Raw genomic sequence first — 27,156 nt, 5'->3', positions numbered from 1 at the left:
TAGAGCTGCTATAAAGCCAAAACACTTTACTTTAATTTCCTATTATCAATGTAAAGCTGTTTTGGAACAATCTACATTGTTAAAAGCGCTATATAAATGAAGATGACTTGACTTGACTTGACCAATGGACTTGCATACTCAAAGAAAAACAAAGTAGGCCTAAAGCGAGCTAACTGAATCAGTCAACTTTATAAATTCTGCTGCATTTACCAGTTTGTACCATGCTATGAAAACGTCTAGGTTACGACTGTAACCTCTGTTCCCTGAGAACAGGGAACGAGACACTGCGTCGATGACGCTATGGGAAACACCCTCCACGTGAACCGTTGTCTGAAAAGCTATTCAATCACGGCAATCGAATTTGACGGGCTACAGCCTATGACGTCAGAGAACATGTCATCCACTTTCGTCTGAAGGGACTGTTCAGCAGGCATCCCTGAGACATGGCTAACAACGCAGTATCTCTTTCCCTGTTCTCAGGGAACAGAGGTTACAGTCGTAACCTAGATGTTCCCTTTCGAAAGGGAACTCGCACTGCGTCGATGACGCTATGGGGAACGATGTACAATCCCACCATGCTGAGGGGAGTGGATGCCAATTATGGCTCGTGACAAACATCAGACCTGGCAGTTTCAACCTGAAATGCCAAGAAAACACTCCCCTTCGGGTCACATACATACACAGGCTGTCAGTGACATTATTCCCTACGGTCACTGCCCAAGCTATAAGCCTCAAAGAGGCCTCCAAACAAGGAAAAGCCTACCATGGCCGCTCAAGGGCTTGAAACCAATAGCTTCCATGGAAGAGGTTCCTTTAAGGGAATATGGCCAGGGGGTCCGAAAGGAGTCCCGTCCAGTCACTTTCTGAGGTGGACATAGAGTCAACCCCACATTCCACCAGGAAGGCTGACCTGTTCAAATCTACTGACCTAGTTTTGCCAACAACCTGTCTGTTTTCCTAAACAGAGTCTCACATAAAAAAACAATAGTGAAACCAGAACATAGAGATGGGCATCCTGTAGAGTATAACTCAGCATAGCGCTTTATAACCCTTTCAAACAAGGGGAGTAACTCAATCCTGGATCTACACAGTGCTTTGAAACATTGTGGAGACTCGGCACTCTAACGAGGGACCCTAGATAAGGGTAGTGCCTCCAGTTCTAGGGCTGGTCTAGCAGGGAGGCCTCATTAGAGTCCTTCAACCTTCTAATCAGACTTAGGGTTAGCTAGGAAAATAATAATAATAATAATAATAATATATATACAGTGCTATGCATAAGTGAATACACCCATGCTAAAGTTGACTAAAAAGAGGAATAAAAAATCATATTTTGGAAATTGAACGTAATGCCTTAATTTAAAAAATTCGGAAAAATCCAACCTTTAAGGACACCAATTTTCTTTGTGAATGAATAATGTATCGTAAATAAATAAATGTTCTTCCTTAAAATATTATGTTAAATTCCCATAGAGGCAGGCAGATTTTTTTTTTTAAGTTTTTTTTTTACATTTTTTTTAGGATACTATGCATCCTGATAAAGTTCCCTTGGCCTTTGGAATTAAAATAGCCCCACATCATCACATAGCCTTCACCATACCTAGAGATTGGCATGGTTTTATTTCAGTTAGCCTAAAAGCTAGTTTGATTTGCATTGAGAGATGATCTTATGGAAAGTACCCCATGCCAATCTCTAGGTATGGTGAAGGCTATGTGATGATGTGGGGCTATTTTAATTCCAAAGTCCAAGGGAACTTTATCAGGATGCATAGTAAAAAATAAATTAAAAAAATACTTAAAAATAAAAATCTGCCTGCCTCTATGGGAATTTAACATAGGGGTGTACTAACTTATGCACCATGTATTTTAAGAGAGAACATTTATTTATTTATTTACGATACATTATTCATTCACAAAGAAAATTGGTGTCCTTAAAGGTTGGATTTTTCCAAATTTTTTAAATTAAGGCATTACGTTCAATTTCCAAAATATGATTTTTTATTCCTCTTTTTAGTCAACTTTAGCATGGGTGTATTCACTTATGCATTGCACTGTGTATATATATATATATATATATATATATATATATATATATATATATATATATATATATATATATATATATATATATATCTGTTTGTCTTGGCTCTGGGCTAGAATCAGGGAGGCTCAAAGGGAGCCTACAACGTGATCTTATTTATTGCTAAAATCCACAAGATGGTGGAACCACCTTCAAGGAGGCCTGTGAAGGCCTGTGAAGGCCTACTACTTGATAACGATACTTGTTAGCAGAACTAGCCTCAGGTATCATAGGTGTACTCACAGAAATACTGTGGGCCCGGTTTTTCCTACTTTACATTGCCAATGGACAGTGTACTCAGCTAGAGCACTATCGACCCTTTAAACAAGGGGAGTACAGGCTACCAACTGTCGAGGATGCCTATAGAAAGGCCTAAACTTCAATTATCAAATGCGTCAGCCCATGGCATGCTTAGGCTCTAAGGAAGTGTACTCAAACCCGTCCCAAAAGGGAGGGAGTACTAAAGTGAGCCCCAGTGGTGCAGGGCGAATTAACTAAAGCTGTGGGTAGCCAAAAAAACACTAAGCCCAACAACTTTTTTCACCTTGTGACTTGAAAATAAATTCAAGGGGCCTAGATAATCACCCTAAAAGCTGGAAAATTCTAGCTACAATATACAGCTCTGAAAGCGGAGACCTCAGCATTACTGCTTTCAATTCTCTCTTCCAGAGAGAGAGAGAGGTCTGACAATGCCCAGAATATACCTGCATGGGAGGCTTAGGGATAGCCTGCTACCTATGCTGCTATTTATTCTACCCTTAACATCCACTAGCATTATCACCTAATGCAAAGGCAGGCCTAGACTACACGACTCTTGTAGAAATAGGAGGCCAGTACCAGGGAAAAAATAGACCTTACAGAGATAAGCTGTAGATGATCTAAATCTAAAGAGCCTACACTCAGATACTGAGGGACTCGGGACGAAAAATCTTCTAGCAGATCGTCTCCAACAAACTCGTAGTACACATGCCTAAGCAAGATATTAAGGCAGCCCTCTTGGGGATGGCACTTGAATATCCTATGACTGAAGTTCAAAGCTATAGTCTCAAAACAACTCAGAAATGAGAGGAGACCTGCTATACAAATACAAGGTGGCTATCCAGGTGGCCTGAAGAGGGCCAACGCGTGGTTGGTCTGTCTGGAGCTTTATTCAAAGCCGTGGCCTCAGGAGAACACCCCCAAATGGGAAGCCATCTCACTCTGAATGAAAACCTTTTTGAAGCTCTCGTGCACGGTGGCCTCACTAGAGATTTCTCTATGAGATGAAGGCAACCTGTACATCACTGGGTGACCAAGATTGGCACCACCTACTACATAAACCTAGCGATTCTATCACAAGAGGAGGCCTATGATAAGGTATGCAAGCCTACCTATACCGATTTCCTAATTTTAATATCCTATCAAACATACCCCTTAATACTTTCTAAACAGGGAACCGAGGTCTAAAGTTAAACAACCTTATAATAAAGACCTACCAAGATCATCCTTCTACTCGTAGAGCGGCGGCCTAAATTTATTCTTTGAATGAAGGCCTAGCACCCAAAAGCTAGAAAGGGCGCGCTCACTACCAAGCCGACTCCGGACATTCATAAGCATTCCGTTTAATGGGAAAATATCATTATCGGTCCAGGCCTCAGGCCTGATGCCAGAAGCGCCTGGGGTAAAGAAAATAGAGGAAGAAGAGAGGAGAGGGTGGTTATTCACCCTCAGAGGAAGGGGATCCTATCCGCCAAGTGGAGTCAGTGCTCATCATCTCCTGTATTCAGTTCCTGACAGCAGCTACCTGTTCCTTTCACACTGCCTGGTTGCAGCCTGGTCCCTTAGGGTTAGGGTTAGTCAAGTCAAGTCAAGTCATCTTCATTTATATAGTGCTTTTAACAATGTAGATTGTTTCAAAGCAGCTTTACAGAGATAAAAGTATAATTTAATATAACAGAGATTGTTTTGGCTTTATAGCGGTTCTTTAATAAAGTTATTTTCCAGCTAAAGTTAGTTTTGATTGATTCGCTTCCGTCACAACGATCATTTGTTATTACATTAGGGGCCGCTAGGACGACACCATTCTCTCTACACAGACTTTAAACGCGAACCTGTGATAAATGCTGATGGCGTTCACATGCGCATTAAGAATTGGTTCTATAGTTATGTGCGTTTGAATATATGTGCGCAGGTTTGGAATTCCCTACAAACCAAGCCTAAACAAAGTACTGGTCTTTTCTTATAATTTTTGATACAGAATTTTATTTTATTTTATTTAGTCACTTCAGGGTAGGTACAGATCTGGCCTTTAAAAACGCGCGTTTTCTCCCGCGGCATTCGGCAATTCGTCTCGTAGAGTCTCGCAGAATTCTGCAAGTGCTTTCGGGGGGCGCTACTTACAAATTCCCTCAATGTGTTTCGCTTCACAGAATATCCACCAGGTGGCGCATAAAAAACAACTTTACGTTAGATTTTTTCTTTTACTTCATTACGTCACGATTGTGAGAAAACATCCACAATAAAATATAAATTATAAATAGTAATAGACACAAATATTTACAGTAGGCTACTGTATTATACAGACATTTGAAAATATTTGTAAATGCAAAAGGTTCATTAAGACAAGAAGGGGTATTGGACAACGTTTACGAATTTTTATATGCTTTGTCATTGCTGTGGTTTCCAGGAGATGAGTGCATGCAGAATATTTAACATTGCTTTTATTAAAACAGCAAAGTGACGTTCTTGCCAGTAGCGCATAACTTTTTTGTACAACTATTAAGATGATTGTGCATGCAATGCGCATTTATATAAGTGCAACAGAGAATTTAGTGTGAGCATAATACACGTGACTCTGCCTGTAAAAACCCAGCAGTATTTTTTAGATATATACACAAAATCATCCTAACATAATGCAATTAAATAATGCGACTTACCCAGATTCTTAATTCGTGAAAATATTTCTTGTGTGATTGTTCTTGTGCAGATATTTCTTGTGAGGTAATGTTGCAGCTCAACGCGTAGCATTTATATTTTGGGCGCATCTGATTTGCCATTACATTATTAATAAATATTTTAATTGAACTGTCTTAATGCATTAAGCATAAAGATTTTTCCACGTTAGTCTCAGAATGTCCGGGGTTGGTTTGAGGTCTTGCCGACAGTTTGTAAATCTTCTAAATATTCATATTCACAAATTCCATACAAAGGGTGATCAACAGTTATGACTTCTAAAATAAAATAAAAATGACCAGATAAGAGGTATCTGATTGACAGTTTGACAGATGTTGTTTTAAAAAAATAATTACAACATTATGGGGAAGTGGTATTAAATATTCGGTAACACATAGCCTAATACAATTATTTTAAGTATGCATTTTGTTCAGTTTTGCTTTTACAAAATGTTCCCTGTTTTTTGTATAATTAATTTAATCTGAGATGTGCGTTATATCGCTTTTTGATCATTATTTGTGTTGTCGAATTTTGACACAGTTTCATTACTTGTTCATAATAATTTGATTCATAATTATGTCGTTTTTTTCTAAAAGTAAAAGTAAAAAAACTAAAAGTTTTTCTAAAAGCAATATTCTAAAGAGATACAAAGACAGTGTACGTGTACCCACCAGATTTCGCCATGAGTCATTTTGTACCCACCACTTTTAACTTCCGTTGACCGTTTTCAGTGGTTATGAGGAGCAATATGAGAGAAAATTTTTGTAATCATTGTCTGACACAAAAAAAAAAATATATATAATATTCATTTTATTTTAATTTTCGTGTTCGCATTTATGAGGGAAAAAACAACGTGTCAGTTTACGGTTATGGACGTGAGCGCTCTAAAAGCGGCACTAAAAGACTGCTTTAAAACTTTCACAGAGACCTTAAACAGAACAGCTGCCTTTCTTTAAATCGAATTTCGTTTTGTATTAATTATGTCTTAATTTTAATCAATGTTTCGTGAACCAATTGCCTGGATTTAAGAAGTAAATATAGCAGACAATCACGACACCGGCGCCGGCGATATCTCATAAATGAACCGAAACTCAGCGTGTAATGCACATTCACATTTACAGTGTATTTAGACACATTTAGACGCATTCATAATCATTACTTTTACCGGTTCTTTGTGGCAAGCTTTATGCGTGCGGTCGTGCGCTTGAGTGCGGCTATATTATAGTAAATGCTCATTACTTAAAACAAAGCATAAGCCTCTTCCTGGCATGCAATGGAATCTACAATGTCAGTTGGTTATATCAACATATGTCAAATTAAGTTACGCGATATCAACAAATTAAGCTATAAACATTAATTTGAAATAACTTAAAGCGTATGTATAGTATATTTGCTTAAATAGCATTTAAACAAAGGAACTGCAAGGGATTAAAACCCCGCCCACACGCTGGTGAAAACTGGAAAAACCGGTTTTCTTTTGATTCCCTGAGAGGAGATCGATTAGCATTGGGGGTTGAATCGGCAGACCTGGGGGGTGGGTGGTTGTAATTTCTTGACTCTTTGCAATTGGTAGCAGCTAAAACAAGCAGCTAAAACAAAGACTGTGCAATTAATTACATTTTGGAAATAACTTTCTTCATGTCGTTTTATTTATACACTGTAAAACATTTTTTTTTTTTGAATTTGTAAATATTAAATATGTTTTACAAACAATTGGTTTACAAACTCTTGGAGGTTTGTGGTTACCATCATTCAGAAGAGTGGTGCTTGTGTTTAGACTTGTGTTTTACGTGATTAAATCAGGAAGATTACATTGGTTTCTGTCCACACGGAGACGCATTTAAGACGATTTAATCAGGAAATGGAGGCACCGGCGCGATATAACTTGCATTGCTCGTGAACTGAGCTCGTCTCATAAATGAACCGAAACTCAGAAATGTATCTAGAAAGCTTGAAATGTCCACTTTTAAACAAAACAATTCAAAACGAAAAGAAACAGACAACTCTCTTTTGTAAGTGTGCATTTCTCTCTATAGGCACGTTCACAATATCTGCGAAGATGACGAGTCAGCATTGTCAACATCTTTGACTGACACATAAAACACTAGTTGATTAGTAAACAATTAAAATGTCTCCTTGCTATATTTGACACATGATTACTTTTGCCAGTTCTTTGTGGCAAGCTTTATGCATCCGTTAACTATCGAATATCGTGACTCATATTTTGTACCAGACCATTTATGGTTGTTCATATTGTTCAACAAAGTTCTTGATAAAAAAAGAAAAGAAAAAAAAGAAGCTACTGTGCCTAATATTATTGTTGTATAGCGCGCAAGGTTTATGCGCATGCTTTAAGTCTTCTCCGTTTTTAGTGTATGTCTGTGGCAGAATTACAGTGCCTGGTCTGGTATGTATACTAGGCTACATCGTTTTGAGTCGGTTTCAGTGGTTTAGTGTGTACGCAGATATTTCTTGAGACGACGCCATGTTTTTATGTTTTTATGCACTTTTACTCTTTTAGTTTTGTTGCAATTTCACCAAAAGCTTATAATTAGGAAATACACACAACACGCTAAACTTGTATTCTCTATATGTTAAAAATGTTGTAAAAAATACGTATTATTCTTATATAATAAGAATAACAATATGATACATTTATATTGCACTCGAAATGATTTAGATATGGAAAGAGGAATTCTTCTCAACTACCACCAATAAAGTTTTAAAATTCTTCTTTAGAAAATATTATATTTTGATGATTCTGCAAGTTCAGCAGACAGTGAGGTTCGGGTTTGTTCCGATCAGAGCTCGTGAGTGGAGAGCGCATTTCTGAATATTCCGCTCCGCTCGTTCATTCCGCTCAGGGTCCACGGCCTCGCTCAACACAGATGTCCTGTTGCCTGGTTCGAAAATATGTGGAATACGGGCTGCTTTCGACTAAAAGTTTTTTTTTTTGTAGTCGACTAGTATACTAGGCTAGTTGTTCATTTAAGTAATTCGTGGACAAATCGCCCCTTTATATTAATTTAATTAGCCTACTTATGGATCATGAGCGTTTACGTAATATAGCCGCACTCAAGCGCACGACCGCACGCATAAAGCTTGCCACAAAGAACCGGTAAAAGTAATGATTATGAATGCGTCTAAATGTGTCTAAATACACTGTAAATGTGAATGTGCATTACACGCTGAGTTTCGGTTCATTTATGAGATATCGCCCGGCGCCTCCAATGTCGTGATTGTCTGCTATATTTACTTCTTAAATCCAAGCAATTGGTTCACGAAACAATGATTAAAATTAAGATATAATTAATACAAAACGAAATTCGATTTAAAGAAAGGCAGCTGTTCTGTTTGAGGTCTCTGTGAAAGTTTTAAAGCAGACTTTTATTGCCGCTTTTAGAGCGCTCACGTCCATAACCGTTAACTGACACGTTGTTTTTTCCCTCATAAATGCGAACACGAAAATTAAAATAAAATGAATATTATATATTTTTTTGTTGTGTCAGACAATGATTACAAAATTTTCTCTCATATTGCTCCTCATAACCACTGAAAACGGTCAACGGAAGTTAAAAGTGGTGGGTACAAAATGACTCATGACGAAATCTGGTGGGTACACGTACACTGTCTTTGTATCTCTTTAGAATATTGCTTTTAGAAAAACTTTTAGTTTTTTTACTTTTACTTTTAGAAAAAAACGACATAATTATGAATCAAATTATTATGAACAAGTAATGAAACTGTGTCAAAATTCGACAACACAAAGAATGATCAAAAAGCGATATAACGCACATCTCAGGTTAAATTAATTAAGCTCCTCATAACCACTGAAAACGGTAAAAAAAAAAATCGAACCAAAAGTCAAATTAATATGGACTGAAGTTAAAAGTGGTGGGTACAAAATGACTCATGACGAAATCTGGTGGGTGCGTACCCACCGTCCCCACCGAAATCGACGCATAAGGGAAACATGATAGTATAAAAAGTACTGTGTGTAATGCAGAAAAGCGCATTACAACCATGTTAAAACTATTTAAAACGTTAAGATGCAAAAATGAACTAAATGTAAAATTAGATAATGATATTGCGCAAATGATCTCGGTCTCTTTAAAGGTCTTCGCAAATTATTGTGTTATAAGACTCAGTTATCATAGCCTACATCACGTCTCTTCTACTGTAAGTACACAGGGAAAAAAAAATAAGACAAATGATGCGCGTTTGAGTCGGATTTTTATGAAGAATATGTGACTGTTTATGTAACTGGCAAAAGAAAACATTGTATTCGTCATACTTCGTCAACTCAGTATGGCCACATGAAACACGACTGCCATCTACAGGTTTTAGTATTTCCTGCGTCCAACACCTAATCCCCCATCTGCACGATCCCGCAGAATTTCGGAAGTGCTTGTGGCATTCTTTTCTCTGAGACGCGCATTTTTAAAGGCCACATCTGTACGCGAAACGAATTTCCCCGACAACGCTTTATCTGTAGAGTGGTAAAGGGATCCTCCATAGGGAGAGACTAGTTGGCACTTCAGCACTGCGTTGTCATCGGGTCCAGGCGAAGGTCCTTCGTCAGATCTGGATACGGCCTGGATACGGCAGGCTGCGGGAAAACCTCGGGTTAAACAAAGACACTAAAATTAGCGTAGATGCCATTCTTCTTATGATGGTTAGGGTAGTATCCTTCAGTTTCATTGTCCTTTTCGGTTTCATTGTCCTGTTCTGCGTCCGCCTAAACGGCCGGTGACTGGCAGACAGCCTATTTTTGACATTTATCTGATCCTCAATAAACATTTGCAACCAGCTTTCGCTTTTGGATCCTTTTCGCACTGTGACATTCTGGCCCTGTCTCCGATCTTAGAACCGGCAGACCCCCCTGGCTGTCTGGGCATGGATTCGGACCGCAGCGGAATGCATGATTTAAATGCAGCCGAGTGTGCCTTCGCCTCTCTGAACTTTTCCACCACCATCTCAACGGAGGCGGCGGAAAGTTCAGATGGCGAAACCAGGGCATCGAGGAGAAAACCCTTTTCTTTCTCCCCTATGTCAGCCAGGTTCAGCCACAGATGTCTTTCCGTGGCCACCATCGCTGCCATCAACCTTCCAATTGAGGCAGCGGTTTGTCTGGAGGCCCGAAGAGACAGATCTGTGGTGCGGCGCAGCTCGTCCACTGCGTCAGGGGAGAGACCCTGCCCTTGATCCAAATCCTTCAGCAGATCGGCTTGGTATCACTGTAACACAGACATTGTGTGTAAGTAGGGATGTCCCGATCAGGTTTTTTTGCCCTCGAGTCCGAGTCCGAGTCATTTGATTTTGAGTATCTGCCGATACCGAGTCCCGATCCGATACTTAATACATAAAAAAAGAATAAAGAAGAGCGAAAAAACAGATCCAGGATGTTCCTTATTTTTTATTTAATTCACCTTATTTTAACATTCAACAACTCTGTTAACAAACAGAGCACTTCTGTGAGGTAGCTTGAACAATCAAGTAATACATAAATTCTTCACTTTTGGACTTTAGTGCAACAGTAAATATAAAAAAAGTCTAATATATAAACAAATAGCACCTCAACTTAAAATACCCGGCAGGCATGTAAACAAATAAAAAATAAAAGTGCTACAGTGTTTGCAAAGCCAGTAATGTGCTTTTAGGAACTGCACTCCTAACTCTTACGCCGGTTTCACACTGCACTGTTAGCAGAGCGTGCAGCGCGTATTTTTTTTCGCCGCCCATGTTAACAGATTAAACCAGGCTTTAGAGCATTCACACCGCGCGCAGAGGCGGCGCGGCAGTGCGTAGTAGAGCAGAGCAGCAGTGCCGCGATCGTTTCGGCGCCGAGTCTATTTTTGCTGCGCCGCTTTTGCTGAATTAAAGTGACAATACATTGATCATGGCCAAAATACACCGCAGTTTTATCCAAAAAGTGCATTGATGATATCTATTGTGTTTTAAACAGTCAATCAAATGACCAACAGCAATTTAAAAAGAAAACAAATGTCCAAAAACAAACTTGTTGCCATAACAATAAAATCAAAGATGAAACAAAAGTTATATAAATGAAATTATTAATAAAATAAGCTTCTTGACAAGTCTTTTCTCTTAAATGTATTTGAAAACGAAAAAAAGCAATGCCAACTTATCCATTATGGAGTAGCCTACTCTGTCTGTAGCCTACACAACCCGCGGTTCAGCCGCGCGTGACAAACGCTGCCAGTGTGAAAGCAAAACGCACGTGTCCTGCTCCTGCTCACCATACACTGCTCCTGCGCTGCTTACTAACGCGTGGAGTGTGAAACCGGCGTAACTCTGTGCCACCGCATAAATATTGATGTGTTAAAAAATAATGAGAATATATATATCTGAGTCCTGATCGGGAGGTAACGTCCGATTCCGATCGAGTCTGAAAACACATGATCGGGCCCGATTTCCGATCATGTGATCGGATCGGGACATCCCTATGTGTAAGGCAGCCCCAGCCTGACCTGCTGCCGCGTATGCCCTGCCATTCAAGCAAGATGTCATCTCGAGTGGCTTGGAAGGCAGGGCCGGAGTTTTTAGTGCCAATGCCTCTCCAGCAGCGAGATAGTTTGCAAACGTCTCATCGATTGGGGGCATTGAAACATACCCATGTTCACGCATCCCCTTGACATCAGTGTAGTTTGCTCACTGCTGACGATGGATGCAGCTGAATGCGGCAGCTGAAGCCTCGCTGAAGCGCGCTCCATAACACCCAACAGCTCATCATACGCGGGGCAGGGAGGCTGTGAGGGCCATCTCCTGCTCTCTTGGGCTAAAACATAGTCACCTATTTATGAAATTAGTTTTACCTTTGAAGATGTCCCTGGGTGTCTCTAAAGGGAACTTTCATCAGTTTTAGCCCTCTTCTTGTGGACAGTTTGGACAACCCAACTACCCAGTTCAAACACGCACATCACACATTTCAATATTTTAATACATAATGATACACACTGTCATTTGATGTCCAAATATTGCATTGTTAGTTGTGTATCTTTTTCATTTACACAAATCTTAACCCATTCTCAAGTGGTAATTTATGTAGCATAGCCTACATTAACTTGTTAGCACACATTAATTATGCTTTTCTGCCCTCCTACGGACACACATGCTTTTGAATACGCAATACTCTATTAATGTGATGTCCTCTTTTCTGGTCAAAATCATCAATACACTACAATATATCCAGGATTCTGCAGCAAGGTTCCTCACATATTTTACATAATCACCTAACACTCACATTTCTCCTTAGAATTCACTGGTTACCTGATAATGTAGGCTATTCAATATAAGCTCCGGTCAAACTGACATTTTTGGTTGGCAGAGCATCTGTGTGTACTGATGAATGAAAGTCATTATTAACTGACAAGAGACTGAAAATAGAGAATATAAATCAAACTCTAGGAGGTATCTGCTGAACCAGATAACACTCCAACAGTGTGTTTTTGACCCTGTCAAAACAGAATCTAATATGACAGTAGCTGGATTTCCTGAAACACTAAATAGAAGGTTAGATGCACATAAGTAACAATTAAGTCCCGGGTATACTTTATTTTCTGCCTTCCACTCCGTCTCACATGCACAGTCGAGAGCAGGAACCTTTCAAGGTATAGGCCTACGCCTTTGGTCGTGAGTGAAGAAAGACGCGTTCAGCACTTACACACTATCTAGTGGTTTTCAAGTGCTCGAGTCACTCACACATGCACTGTTGTACATGCACCGTCCATGTGGTCACAAAAATGCATGTTTGCGGACATCTGTGGACCCTCCTGATGATGAAAATTACGCAGACGGCCGAAGGATACTTTGGACTTTAATCTCTAAGGCACAAAAAGCATTAAGTTAGCTAAGTTGAACGTAAAAATTACTGTGAGCCTCAGGCCACTTGTAAGAGTATTACATGCAAACTGCTTTTTACAATACATTATAACAGCTCAAGATTTGTTATAATGTATTGTAAAACGTAAAAGAATGTTATTGAACATAATACATCATTTGTAGGGGTGGAACGGTACATGTATTCGTATTGAACCAAAACGGTACGGGGGTCACGGTTCGGTGCATAAATTTACACGGAGAATACACGGTATAAAAATAAATAAAACTCACGTGCAAATTAATTCATGTAATGCGGAACTACTGTTAGATACTCGGGTTCTTTAGGGACACCTAATCTGTAGCCCCACCTTAGCTCTGAAGCAGGCTGCGATGTAAAGATAGCAATGCTGGAATATGTTGTGTGTGTGTGTGTGTGTGTGTGTGTGTGTGTGTGTGTGTGTGTGTGTGTGTGTGTGTGTGTGTGTGTGTGTGTGAGAGAGAGAGAGAGAGAGAGAGAGAGAGGCGTGTGTGAGAGAGAGAGAGAGAGAGAGAGAGAGAGAGAGAGAGAGAGAGAGAGAGAGAGAGAGAGAGAGAGAGAGAGAGAGAGAGAGAGAGAGAGAGAGAGAGAGAGGCGCGGGCGCGATCGAAAAGTCGCAAAGTGTTTACTTATATTTGTGTGCGTGTGTGTGTGAGGCGCGGGCGGGATCGAACAGTGGAAACATAAAAACATACTCCGTCATTTTGTTTATACAGGTCATCATTCAAACTGCAAAGTGTTTAAGTTACTGTTAATTAAAAATTTAAGGAAAACAAATATATTAATTTTCAATTCATTCAGGTACAATTACCAAACATATCTCAAGGTCTTTTTGTCTTTTTATTAATTTAATTAATAAACTAATTATATAAAACTATTGTCAGTGCACTACAAATAAACTGGTTCTATGCCTTTACTTTATTAATAAAACTTAATTAAAAAATACAAGGCTTAAGTAATTTATTTTCCTTTGGGGGTACATCCCTCCATTGTACCGAACCGTGATGTCTGAACTGAGGTATGAACCGAACCGTGACGTCTGTGTACCGTTCCACCCCTAATCATTTGTATAAATACTAATATGTAATGTGGTAGAAATTATATTGTGGTGGACACATTCATGTTGGTTCATAGTAAACAAAATATTCTTGTGATGTATGTAGTTTGTTGGACAGTATTAGTGAACATCTAGTGAGTGAGAAAAGTGTATTTTAAGAGAGAATATTTTCTGAAATTCCACAGGGCCAAAAGCGCCTGTGGTTGAAGAAACACCCCCTCACTGGTGACCCAACCAATTAATCTTCTTTAAGGCTCTATTTCTTTTCCATTCAAGTACACGTACACAGCCTGTAAGACCTCTTTAATTTATCTTATGTGTCAGTGTGTGTGTGTGTGTGTGTGTGTGTGTGTGTGTGTGTGTGTGTGTGTGTGTGTGTGTGTGTGCTGAGTCAGCACTGTGCTCTCAGCATTAGAAAGCTCAAGAACAGCAGCGCAGCTCAAGAACAGCAGCGCTCTCCACTCAAGCTGTGTCTCTCTCTCACTCACACACACACACACACACACACACACACACATGCACGCGTACGCACACACGCACTCACTCACACACACACACACGCACGCACATACAATACAGATCTGAGAGGGACTTACTGACTTTAGTCTACAAGCCTATAAACATGTTCAGACATCTCCCTCTGCACACACACTTATAAGCCGTCCATTAGGTTATTAACGCAGTCACAATTTACTGATGACATCACAGCACATTTATCTGTGTGTATGTGCGGTTTATTTGTGTAAGGTCTCAGAATAGTTGTATTGATTTGGCTAGTGGCAAAAAAAATTCTGGACACACATGTTCATTATTTATTTATAATCCACATGGGGATTGAATGGCATCTTATGAAATAATGTCTCCTTACCTACGGCAATAAAAAAAAGATTGACCACCAATCTTAGTATTGAGAGTTGTGAACAGTACAGCGGATTTTGGGTGTGTTGTTATTCTCATACTTATGATGTTTATCTCCAGAAAGTGGTGGATTTAGGAGAGGGGGTCAAGAAAGTTATATAAATGATGAAAGACATCATGGGATGATGAAAAAGATTGAGAAGCTGGAGCAAATAAATATGCAACTCTGCAATCGGGAGGGATGGAAAGAGGAAGCTGATCAAATGTCTATGAAGGAAGTAAAGAGAGGGATGTATACGGTACGAAAGTGTAGGCGTGTCGAGATGAAGCAGAATTAATGTGCTGAGACAGAACTAGAGAGCTGGTACAAACGTACAGAGAAAGTAACAAGAGAAAGGATTTTCACACCAAAGGCCTTGTAGAAATGGCCACAACCTCAACCTATATATTCAAAAGCACATATCTAGATTATATCTGGCAATACAACACAGTACTTTAATCATTTTTCACTCAAAAGAAACAAAAAATCATTTATGTTATGTTATGTTACAAATAATTGATCGTTTTCAATATTCTGACTTTCTCTTGAATATTGAAGAGTTCACTGAACAAAAAATTATAGATTGAATGAACCAATTTTTGAGTTACGACTTAAAGGAACACTCCACCGTTTTTTGAAATAGGGCTTATTCACCTTCTTTCCTACATTTAGATAGGTGGGCAAATGCATTTTTGTCTCAGTGCATGCATTGTTTTAGTTTGACAGGGTCGGCGCTAGCTTAGCTTAGCACAATGAATGGAATCCTTTGTTGCCAGCTAGCATGTCCCGAGTAAAAGTGATATAAAAAATAAAAAAAAACCACCTAATTACTTCTTGTGGCCTGCGTATTCACAACAAGTACAAATAGCGATGCAGATTAACACTAGGCGATTTCCTATGCAGATATTGATTTATATATTCTGCCGTGCAAAGGCAAAAGACCGTAACTTCGTTTTTGGTCGAAAATGAGTTATTTATATTTTTGGCACATTCAAGACCTTCTTTATCATGTGGATACGTATCTTGAATCAATTCCATTTTTTTTTCGAGAAAATAATGATTTGTCTTAACAGTAACTTCCAAAAGCTCTTGAGAAACCAAGGCAGAACACCGTAACATCAGTTACCGCTCTTTGGCTTTGTTTTGGAACGCTCAAATTACGAGTTACGGTGCTCTGCCTTTGTTTAGCCGCGGGTCAATATGAAGTTACTGTGCCGGTGTTTAATCAAATAATGCTACCTACCAGATTGTACGGTTATCTGCCTTTGTTTTAATGTCCATTAAAATTAAAATTAAAATTAAAATTACGGTGTAGCCTGTGTACTTTATACAGCTGCCATCATTCGCTCTAACTTCTGATGTCCTCAGAGCGGTCAGAACATTTAGTATGGTCTGCTCCATCGACAAACGTGCGATATCGATCGCGAAGGATTATGCAGAGTTGACAGAAAAACGTTACACATTGCGTATCAGATGAATAAAACCAAGAATTAAAGCTCGGCAAACTAGCTGGCAGAGTGCCAAAACTTCGCCTTCAGCCCCGCCCTAAACACGGTCGAGTCAACGCTGGACTAATAGGAGGTATTTTGTCATGTCAAATGTATTAATAATGCCATCAGAATGCAACCAAAGCACAGGATAGCAATAAGTAGATGGCTATAAATAATTGTAAATCATACAAAATAAATGCCATGATCACTAGATTTTATAGGTGTGTACTATAATGATTTTGTTAATGGTGATCAGCAACAAAATATTGATAATGTGGAAGTTACTGCCTTTTGCCTTGGCATGACTTCTCACTTTTTGCTGACAATACAAAGGCAGAGTACAGTAACTTTAAAATAGTGGTCAAAAGTCAAGTTTGAGCTCAAGATTTTTTTATGTATATAATTTCCATTACTAAAACATCTATTTGCCAGATTTTCAGTGTCCTACCTATAATTAATTTGGCGGGACAACTAAAAATCTTTAAAGTCATTTTTCTCAGTTCCACACTCTAGCGACTTAATGTCTTTTGCCTTTGTAGGGCAGCATTAAGGACTATATTAGGGGGAAGCACAGGCGAAGCACTGCTACTTGGGCATGATATCTCTGCGCCTAAGTAGCAGTGCTTCGGCTCTGCTTCCCCCTAATATAGTCCCAAGTCAATATCTGCCTAGGAAATCGCCTAGTGTTAATCTGCATTGCTATTTGTACTCATTGTGAATACGCAGGCCACAAGAAGTAATTAGGTGGGGTTGTTTTTTTTTTATATCACTTTTACTCAGGACATGCTAGCTGGCAACAAAGGATTCCATTCATTGTGCTAAGCTAAGCTAGCTCCGACTCTGTCAAACTAAAACAATGCATGCACTGAGACAAAAATGCATTTGCCCACCTATCTAAATGTAGGAAAGAAGGTGAATAAGCCCTATTTCAAAAAACGGTGGAGTGTTCCTTTAATACTATAGTTCTAAGGAGGTTTCTGTGTAGTATAGTGCAGCATATTTAAATTTCCATCTCTATCAGCTTCTTATTTTCTTTTCCAATCTCTTTATACTGTATGAACAAAATAAAACTCAGAGTTTAAAACTCACTCACCCAGTGTCTCTCTGTTTCTCCTTAGGTGGTGTGAAGAATTGTTGCAGAAACAGATCAGCCCCACCTCACCATGCCTTTGTCCTTCAGTTCATCCCGCATTTTCCCAATCTCCTTCATTCCCTTGATCCTCCCTGTCCTTCTCCTGTCTTTCTCCATCCCTTCTCAAGCTGACTCCCAAGATATAGCCCAATCTACCTCCAACTGTTCCCAGAATGACGTGTGTGCAGACGGGGTCCTTTTGCCAGTGTGGAATCCTCTAAATCCCTCAGTTGGTGACAAAGTGGCTCGTGCCATTGTGTACCTAGTGGCACTAGTCTACATGTTCTTAGGGATGTCGATAATTGCTGACCGCTTCATGAGTTCCATCGAAGTTATAACTTCTCAAGAAAAAGAGATCACTACAAAGAGACCCAATGGTGAAACGGTCACCACGACAGTTCGCATATGGAACGAGACCGTCTCCAATCTGACCCTCATGGCTCTGGGTTCATCAGCCCCTGAGATTTTGCTTTCGGTCATTGAGGTCTGTGGGCATAATTTTGAGGCCGGTTCTCTTGGTCCCAGCACCATCGTGGGCAGCGCTGCCTTCAACATGTTTGTGATCATTGGCATCTGCGTCTACGTGGTACCTGATGGTGAAAGGCGGAAGGTCAAACATCTTCGTGTGTTTTTCGTGACTGCGGCGTGGAGCATGTTTGCCTACGTCTGGCTCTATCTTATCATCTCGGTGTTCTCGCCTGGTGAGGTGGAAGTGTGGGAAGCAGTGTTGACGTTCCTCTTCTTTCCTCTCTGCGTGGTCCAGGCCTGGATCGCTGATCGGAGATTGCTCTTTTACAAGTATGCTCGCAAACGCTACCGAACCGACAAGGGCCGTGGAATTATTGTGTCGGAGGGCGGGGAGGAGGTTGACAAGGAGGCAGGATTTACAAAGATGGACATGCTTGAAATTGATGGAATCACAACACATCTGGATGGAGTCCTGGTAGGGGAAAGTGGGCTTGGAGGACGTGATCAAGAGGACGAGGCCAGGAGAGATATGGCCAGAACTCTAAAGGAACTGAAGCAAAGACATCCTGACAAGGACATGGAGCAGCTCATAGAGATGGCCAACTATCAGGTAAAAAAGAAGAAAGATATTAACCAATTTAATTACTTAATATTTTATAATATTTACATCAAATGTATTTTATAAAATTATAATTGCATAGTTATTATTTATTTATTAATATATATATATATTTTTTTTTTTTATTATTATTATTTTTTTTCTAAAATATTAAGAATATTAAAATTCACTGCACAAAAAAAATAGTAGTTTAAAACAGACCTGCGGCCTATTTTTCAGTTGCAACCAACTAGTAGGAACCACTGGTCTTGGGAGTTTCTTATGCAGCATATTTTAATTTTCTTCTCTAAAAGAAAGATTTTATTAAAACTTGATTTTCTAATTTTCTTTTGAAGACAATCTACAGACGTGCTTTGAGATATTACAAAACAACATGAAATTATGATCCTAAACAAATTATTGTGTGAATATTACAGAATTTGCCCATGATTTGTGAAAATTTGCATTAATCTCTGTTCAACTCTAAATAGATCTTATCTAAAGTTGTATGAAGTTCTATTATTTGCAGGCCTGTTCATTTTAAACTGCTGTGTGTATTTTATATTTTTATAATATTAAAGTACCCTCCTAGTTTTCACAGACAATTGTAAGTAAACCATTCATAGATTACCCAAAAACTATAAACATTGTCTCGTGATATTTTAAACATCGTTCTGTTTATTTTTATTTGTACATGCACTTTGATTATTAGCTGTCAATTGGACAATGACAATACTTAAAAAAAAAAAAAAAAAAAAAAGTCATGTAAATGCTTTATTTCAACTGAAATCACACCTGACTGTTTTTTTTTTTTTTTTTGCGAAGTCGTAACAGATCTGGATAATATGGTTGAAGCATGTATGCACATTAGTCGGATAGTCAAATGAAAACTGTTACTTATTGGTTCTGTAGGCTACTCAGTGACTCCCAATCGCTTATCAATGGTGTGAGTTTAGTGGTGACACCACCTGTTTGTCCAAACAGTGCAAGACTAGGGAATTGTTTTGGTAAATCTGTTCGAAAACAGTGATTATTTTTGAAAATTCCATTTAGTGCTGATTGTGGTGCAGAATTTGCATGCTGCAAAGTGCAAATTTAAAATTTGCTTGAGAAACCAGCCTGCAACTAAACTGCAGGTTAAAAATAACTTTCTCAAACTTCCCATTGCAGGTTCTGGTACAGCAGCAGAAGAGCAGAGCTTTCTATCGCATTCAGGCGACAAGGATGATGATTGGTGCTGGGAACATTTTGAAGAAACATGCAGCAGATCAGGCCCGTAAAGTGGTCAGCAGTGGGGAACCTCAAGAGCAGGAGGATGACCCTCATGTTACAAGAATAGACTTTGAACCTGCGCTCTACCAGTGCTTTGAAAACTGTGGGTCCTTAAAACTTTCTGTGCAAAGGCATGGAGGAGATGCCGGTTGTACTGTTAAGGTGAGTTTAAAGTAAAATATTCTTTAGTTTATTCATTTTTACTAGGGAATAGGATACTTCTAAATTATTCTCTGATCTTGACTATTAAATTATGCAAATTATGGAAAAGATTTTTTCGTTTATTTATTTAATGAGAACAAGGAAGATCTTTGATCCTTTCAAATGTTTATTCATGCGAAACTCCAGGTGGATTATCGCACAGAAGATGGCACAGCCAATGCCGGTTCTGATTATGAATTTGCCGAGGGCACACTCATTTTCAAACCTAGCGAGAACCTTAAAGAGATCACCGTCGGCATTATTGATGATGACATCTTTGAGGAAGATGAATACTTCTATGTCCGCCTGAGCAATCCCCGTATAGTTGGGTGGGCTGATGGACATCCTATTGCTTTGGAGACTGGAGCACCTGCCCCTAGCGCAGCCCTTGGTGAGGCCCACACGGCGACCGTGACCATCTACGATGACGACCACGCAGGAATTTTTACATTTGAGAGCGAATCGATACGAGTTAGCGAAAGCATCGGCATCATGCAGGTGAAGGTCCAGAGGACATCAGGAGCACGTGGCCTAGTGGCAGTACCGTACCATACAGTGGACGGGACAGCTTGCGGAGGGGAGGACTATGAGGAAGTGTCTGGAAAACTGGAGTTTCAGAACGACGAGACAATGTAAGAGGTTTCTGTCTGTCAGCTAATGTGTTTGTGTGTGTGAGAATGTGTGTGTCTGAGTGTTTGTGCCTTAATTTAGCTCTTTCTGTGAGGAGATTGTTCCACATTAGTGACCCTTCACAGTGAAAATTATTTTTGGCACACAGTAGTTAAAACAACCTACTTGTTAAAAACCACTAGGGAGTTTCTGTGCAGCAAAGATTTCTTCTCTATCAGAAACTTAAAACTTTCTTGTCTACTCTGTTTTCATTTTGTTTTGAAGATGATACTTCGGTGATACTATGATCCTAATCAAATGATTGTGTGAATATCCCAGAATTTGCCCAGAATGTGTGAAAATGTGCATAAAAGCTCCATTCAGTTCTAAATAGAGCTAACCTTAAGTTGTATAAAGTTCCATTATTTGCAGGCCAATAAATTTAAAACTGATGTGTGTAATTTTTACAATAGGCCTATTAAAGTTATCCCCCAGTTTAGTATGCCAAGACAATTGTAAGTAAGCTATTCATAGATTTTCCAAATGCTATAAACACTGTCTCTGTGTTGTTCTGTTTATTGGAGTATATTTACATGCAATTTAAGTAGATTTAAATCCGACTGTAAAAGTACTTTTTTAAAATGTCTTCTAAATGCTTTAGTTCAACTGAAATTTGCACCATTCCATTTTAAGTGAAGTTGAACTAACAGACCTAGATTGGGGTTGGGGTTGGTCTCTTTATAATCACTAAAAAGCTCTCTTCATCGCAATATCACAAAGTTCTGTTATAATCAGTGAAGCTGACTGCACAATGAATCTCTTATTTACATAACGCCTACACTTTGTTATAATTGCGAGCGTGCAGAACTCAGAGTCAGCACTGGACAAAAACTCAGGCGTTTTGAGTGGTGAGTGAGTTCTAACTTAAACACCTCTGATTGGCTGTTGCGTTCAAAAAATCTAAATCTGTAATTGGCTTCGTTGCTCAATGCTGCAAAAACATGTTGTAAATAGAAACCTTTGATGCTTTTCAGAGTGCAAACATATATTCACTGCAGCGTTTGCCAAATCTGTTTCACCAATATGCTATCATTATGGAGAAAACTGATCCTAGACCAGCAGTTATGAGCAGCTTTTCCCTCTAAAAGCAATCAGGAGAAGCAGCAGGCAGTGTTTTGAATGAGAAAATTCCATGCTAGTCTCGATGGGACTATGCTAGTCTCGAGTCCATCAAACTGCCAAACCCAACCTGCTTAATATATATATATATATATATATATATATATATATATATATATATATATATATATATATATATATATGTATATATATTAAGCAGGTTGGGTTTGGCAGTTTGATGCGCCTCAGGCTGTAATACACAAAATAGCAGGTGAAAGGGAACTTGAAGTGTTCAGGTAAAGGTTGTGACAGTCTACAGCTAACAAAGGGGTTGTATCTTTGTGAGATGACCTGTTTCTGTGGGTCAATTTAACCTTTGTAATGCTGGTAAATTAATTCAAGCTGTGGATTATGGTTGTTTTTTGTTTTATTGAGAATGCTTGCTATAATATGTGATGCAGTTTCAACTGTGCATAACATTTGTGTCATTCAAGCCACAGGTAACAGCAGTAGTCATTGGCTTATCATAATATAATGCTGATATTACATTAATTTTAACCATATTAATCTTTCAATATTAATAAAAGGCTACAGCTGTTGTTTTTTGTTGATCTATTATTAAAAAAGCTTCATAAAAGCTTTTATTATATCTAATGCTTCATCTCCTGGTCTATAGTAAATCTGTCATCATCTATTACACTAAGATCAGAAATGCTTTAGCAATGTTTTGTTTTTTTCGATCAGTTATGAACATACTGTTAGCTAGTTTAGTCTTGGTCTCTGGATTCTAACCTAAATACAACTGTGATAATTCCTCAGTCCCAAAAACAAAAGGTTGTTTTTTTTGTGATGGATGGATGGATGGATGGATGGATGGATGGATGGATGGATGGATGGATGGATGGATGGATGGATGGATGGATGGATGGATGGATGGATGGATGGATAGATAGATAGATAGATAGATAGATAGATAGATAGATAGATAGATAGATAGATAGATAGATAGATAGATAGATAGATAGATAGATAGATAGATAGATAGACATTGATTGATTGGTTGGTTGGTTGGTTGATTGGTTGATAATTGGCTTCCAAAATATTTACAAAAAAAATCACTCCAAAAATATTTGAAAACAGAAAGTCTCACACATTTAGGTTTGGGGGAACAAATGTAATTATTTATTAATCAACCTTTGAAAAGCCTTAGGGGGGGTTATGGTGGTGAGCCCTGGTCTGAATTCAAAGAGATCAGACAGAGGACAAAGCGAATGGCTTGTATTTTGTTACAATCAGTCTCTGTTGATTTATTATCCAATAAGCCTTCACAACAGGGGCACACAGGAGGCAGACCTACAGCAAAATGAAACAGAAAACACAAAATGAAATACACACACACTCACACATCATGGGGTCTGTAATGGTCAAAGGAGGGCTGGAGACAATCAGCAATATTCTGTATTTCAGTTTTGATACACTCTCCTCTTGTATTTCTACTTCCCTGGCACCTGTCTCACAGTCTTCCCTCCCTCTTATCCTTTTCAATTCAAGTCACTCTTACTCTCACTCCCGATGGAAAAACAGGTCATACACCAGCTTAACCTTCTTGTTCTGTTGAGAATAATTTGTGTGAAAATAATGATAGTAATTTTCTAAAATAACCTCTTATTTTCCATTAAAAAGTTAATCTGATCTATCAAAACCCAATAGACTGACATTATTGAAGCTGTATCTCTCTATTTAACCATGAAGTAGAAATGTGGTTTGAGAAATGTCACTTGTCATCTTGTTGAGCAAAATTTGACTCAAGCAAAAACATATACTAGAAAAATAAAATAAAATAAATTAAAATAGCCAACTGATAGGAGCGTACTGCTACAGTATGTTCATCGCTCAGAGAATCAGATGATATGAACATTCATTGCATTATTTAATGGTCTGGGGTCTCTGAGCCCTATAAATAATGTAAATATAAATAATGTAACATTCTTACAGGAAAACTGTGTGTGTTATAAAGTTTATAATCGAGTCTCATTAGATTGAGAAAAATCATGTGCATGAACCTAAAACTTCAATGACAAAGGGATATTTCAACCTAAAGTGAAATTTTTTTTTTTTGTTTTTTTTTTTTTGCCATAATTTACTCACCCTAAACCAGTAAGTTTCGGTGAAGTTATTTTAATGAAACCCAAGAGATTTCTGTCCCTCCATTAAAAGGTTCATAATTTCAGTATTTATGGGTTTCATTTTTTGGGTGAACTAAACATTTAAGAATGTTTTAAAAGATATTAAAATGGCTAGAAAACAGAACATGAGGGTTTTTTGGAAATGTAAAGGCCCGTTCACACCAAGGATGATAACTATAAAGATAACAGTAAAGATATAGCTCTAAAAATCTTTCTCAAAATTCAAGAATAGCAGAGTTTACACCACAGCTATAACGATAACAGCACAGAGAAATTATATCATTGGAATCACTTTCAGAACGATTTTTATCCTGCTGATGAACAATAAAAACATTGACAGCCAATTAGAATCCATCCGGCTGTACTGAGCTCAAGCATTTAAAGTGACAGACAAGCACGAGCTTAGAATAAACAGAACGTGTGTGTGCAGGACTGTGTGTGAGAGAGAGGTGGGTAGGTTAATATTTGTCTGGCTCCAGTGGAACTCAGTGCAGCGCCCTGAGCTTGACATAAACATAGAGACCAGTGGACGGGTGAAGAGGTGGCAACACACTATAAATGAAATACAGAGGAGACACGAATGAGATGAAGACAGGCAAGGAGGTCTGGAGGATTAGTTTGTATGTGTATGAATGTGTCTTTGCCTGTTATCTTCATGCTACGATATATCGAGGGCTGTGCCTTGATGTCATTCCATCGCTTTCACACTGATTTATTGCTCATATTTCATGAAGGATTTATGAGGTGCTGAGAAGCGCTCACATATGAACTGTCTCGCCATCCTGTCTCTTTGTATTCCTATCATTTTACGCTCAATCTGTCTTTCTAATAAGATTTCCATTTGCTGTGTTTGCACAGCTTCTATATTTCAGGCACAACATTTTATTCTGTCCTTTCAATTCTCAATTTCAAATCTTTTGTTTTCTTCGCTGACTTTTTCTAATTCAACCCCTCTGTGTTCCTTGTCATATCAAATGTTCTTTTGCCTCTCTCTTGTGACATGGGATTCTGCATTAGGCCTTTCCCTAGGGTGACCCAGAATACTGTGAGCACTAGATATGTGTTCCAAGTGGACCACAGCATGAAATCGCTCAGATTAGAGTTTGTGGGCAAAGTAAAAGTAGATCACTTTTCAGATTCATGAGCAGTTTCTGTATAGGCAGATTCAGACTGTTTAAAAACCTGCTCAGCATTAACACTTTCTGAAAATACATTAAACTTAAGAAACTCAATACACAGAAAGCAAAATTGATATTCTTTATTAAGAGACAAAGCAATAAAATGTAATGTTAAAGGGATAGTTCACTCAAAATGAAAATTCTGTCATATTAACACACAATGCTGTCATGCCCTGTTGCAGTGTTGCAGACAAGGGCCAGTTGTTAAAGTCAATTCAAGTCCATGTTTTTTGTGCATTTTATTCCAAGTAGTTTAAAGTCATATGGTAGCTTTGTGTAAAGAAAATAATAATACTGACGGCAACACTTGCGTAGACAAGTGTAACTTTGCATAAACTTGCGTAAACTTTTCCAAAGCCCATTTGTTTGACCTTCCTAAGGCAGACGGGAGTGGTTTGAATTGATTTTAAACACTTTTCCTGAACATTCTAACCCCAACGTTTACCTGTGCTCTGTGCATTTTATGGAAAACTCGCAGTTATGGAGGGGCGGGACATTTCCCGAACACCCGCTAAACCGCTGCCAATCACAACGCGTATTACGAAGAAGGGGCTTCATCGAAATTGGCGTGGAAAAAATATGTGAAAAATAATGCGTATTTTGAACAATCAAGCATGAAAACATATTCTAGTACACCACAAAAACAAAATCAAGACCCCTGTAAAAAGGACCCCTGTAAAAAATAGCCATTTGGTCATATAGTCATATAGACTGCTTTTGTACTTTCATGGTGCTTTTTGTCATTTTTAGAGCTTGACAGCCTAGTCTGTCACACAGATTTGGAACGATGATGGAGAGTGAATGATGACAGATTTTTCCTTTTCCTTTGACCAGATTTCATGTGAACATGCACTGATTTTTCGAAGAGTAACTCTGTACCTTTGAACTATCTGCAGTTTCCAACATTTACTCTCAGATCTCTTTGTAGTTTATTTTACTATTTGCTATATTCCTCCTGTGATGTATCAGAATGCTCTGTTTTTTACATGAATTGTAGCCTTGGGCTTGCTAGGGCAAACTCTGATCATATCCTTTAAAAAATATAAAAAAAGTAAGACAGAGGAGAAAAACAGTCTCAACTCACTCTCAATGTCTGTCTCTCAGTGTCAGGTCAGGTATCTCTGGAGCTCTGTGTGTGTGTGTGTGTGTGTGTGTGTGTGTGTGTGTGTGTGTGTGTGTGTGTGTGTGTGTGTGTGTGTGTGTGTGTGTGTGTGTGTGTGTGCGTTTGGTTTATAATACATTGTGGGAACCAAATGTCCCCACAAGGATAGTAAAACCTGAGATCACCTCCATTGTGGGGACCAGCCAGCGGTCCCCATGAGGGGAATGGGTTAATAAACATACTAAATTATATTTTTTTGAAAATGTAAAAATGCAGAAAGTGTTCTGTGATGGGCAGGTTTAGGGGTCGGGTTAGTGTAAGGAGACAGAATATACAGTTTGTACAGTATAAAAACCATTAAGTCTATGGAGAATCCCCGCAAAGATAGTGAACCAGACGTGTGTGTGTGTGTGTGTGTGTGTGTGTGTGTGTGTGTGTGTGTGTGTGTGTGCCCTTGTTTATATTACATTGTGGGGACCAAATGTCCCCATAAGAATAGTAAAACCTGAGATCACCTACATTGTGGGGACCAGCCAGCGGTCCCCACTTTTCAAAAGGCTTATAAATCACACAGGATGAGTTGTTTTGAGAAAGTAAAAATGCAGAATGTTTCCTGTGATGGGCAGGTTTAGGGGCAGGGGCAGTGTAAGGGGATAGAATGTACAGTTTGTACGGTATAAAAACCATTACGTCTATGGAGAGTCCCCACAAAGATAGTGAACCAGACGTGTGTGTGTGTGTGTGTGTGTGTGTGTGTGTGTGTGTGTGTGTGTGTGTGTGTGTGTGTGTGTGTGTGAATGAGAGAGTTTCATCTAATACAAAATGTAATGGACAGTCATCATAGAAAATAATGTAATAATAAACACTAATTGTTATAAACAAAACATTGGCATGCATAGGTTAGTTGCACATTTGTTGCAAAGTAATGAAAATATACTATAATGTAAATCATAGCTGTA

At 38.7% G+C, this 27,156-nt stretch overlaps 1 protein-coding gene across 1 annotated transcript in view; it reads left to right on the top strand.

Annotated features, from left to right (window-relative positions):
- The window catches only part of slc8a4b (solute carrier family 8 member 4b), a 93,540-nt gene that overhangs the window by 30,538 nt on the left and 35,846 nt on the right, over positions 1-27,156 (top strand). The window contains exons 2-4 of the mRNA XM_079866761.1: positions 17,451-18,542; positions 19,701-19,964; positions 20,151-20,635. Coding sequence (XP_079722887.1) covers positions 17,496-18,542; positions 19,701-19,964; positions 20,151-20,635 — 1,796 coding nt within the window. The 5' untranslated portion in view covers positions 17,451-17,495. The remainder of the gene's footprint in view (positions 1-17,450; positions 18,543-19,700; positions 19,965-20,150; positions 20,636-27,156) is intronic.

The sequence above is a fragment of the Squalius cephalus genome (assembly GCF_949319135.1).
Source record: "Squalius cephalus genome assembly, chromosome: 3".
In the NCBI taxonomy this organism is placed as follows: domain Eukaryota; kingdom Metazoa; phylum Chordata; class Actinopteri; order Cypriniformes; family Leuciscidae; genus Squalius; species Squalius cephalus.
Note: the sequence above shows the minus strand (reverse complement) of the source record. Positions and strands in the feature narration are given on the sequence as shown.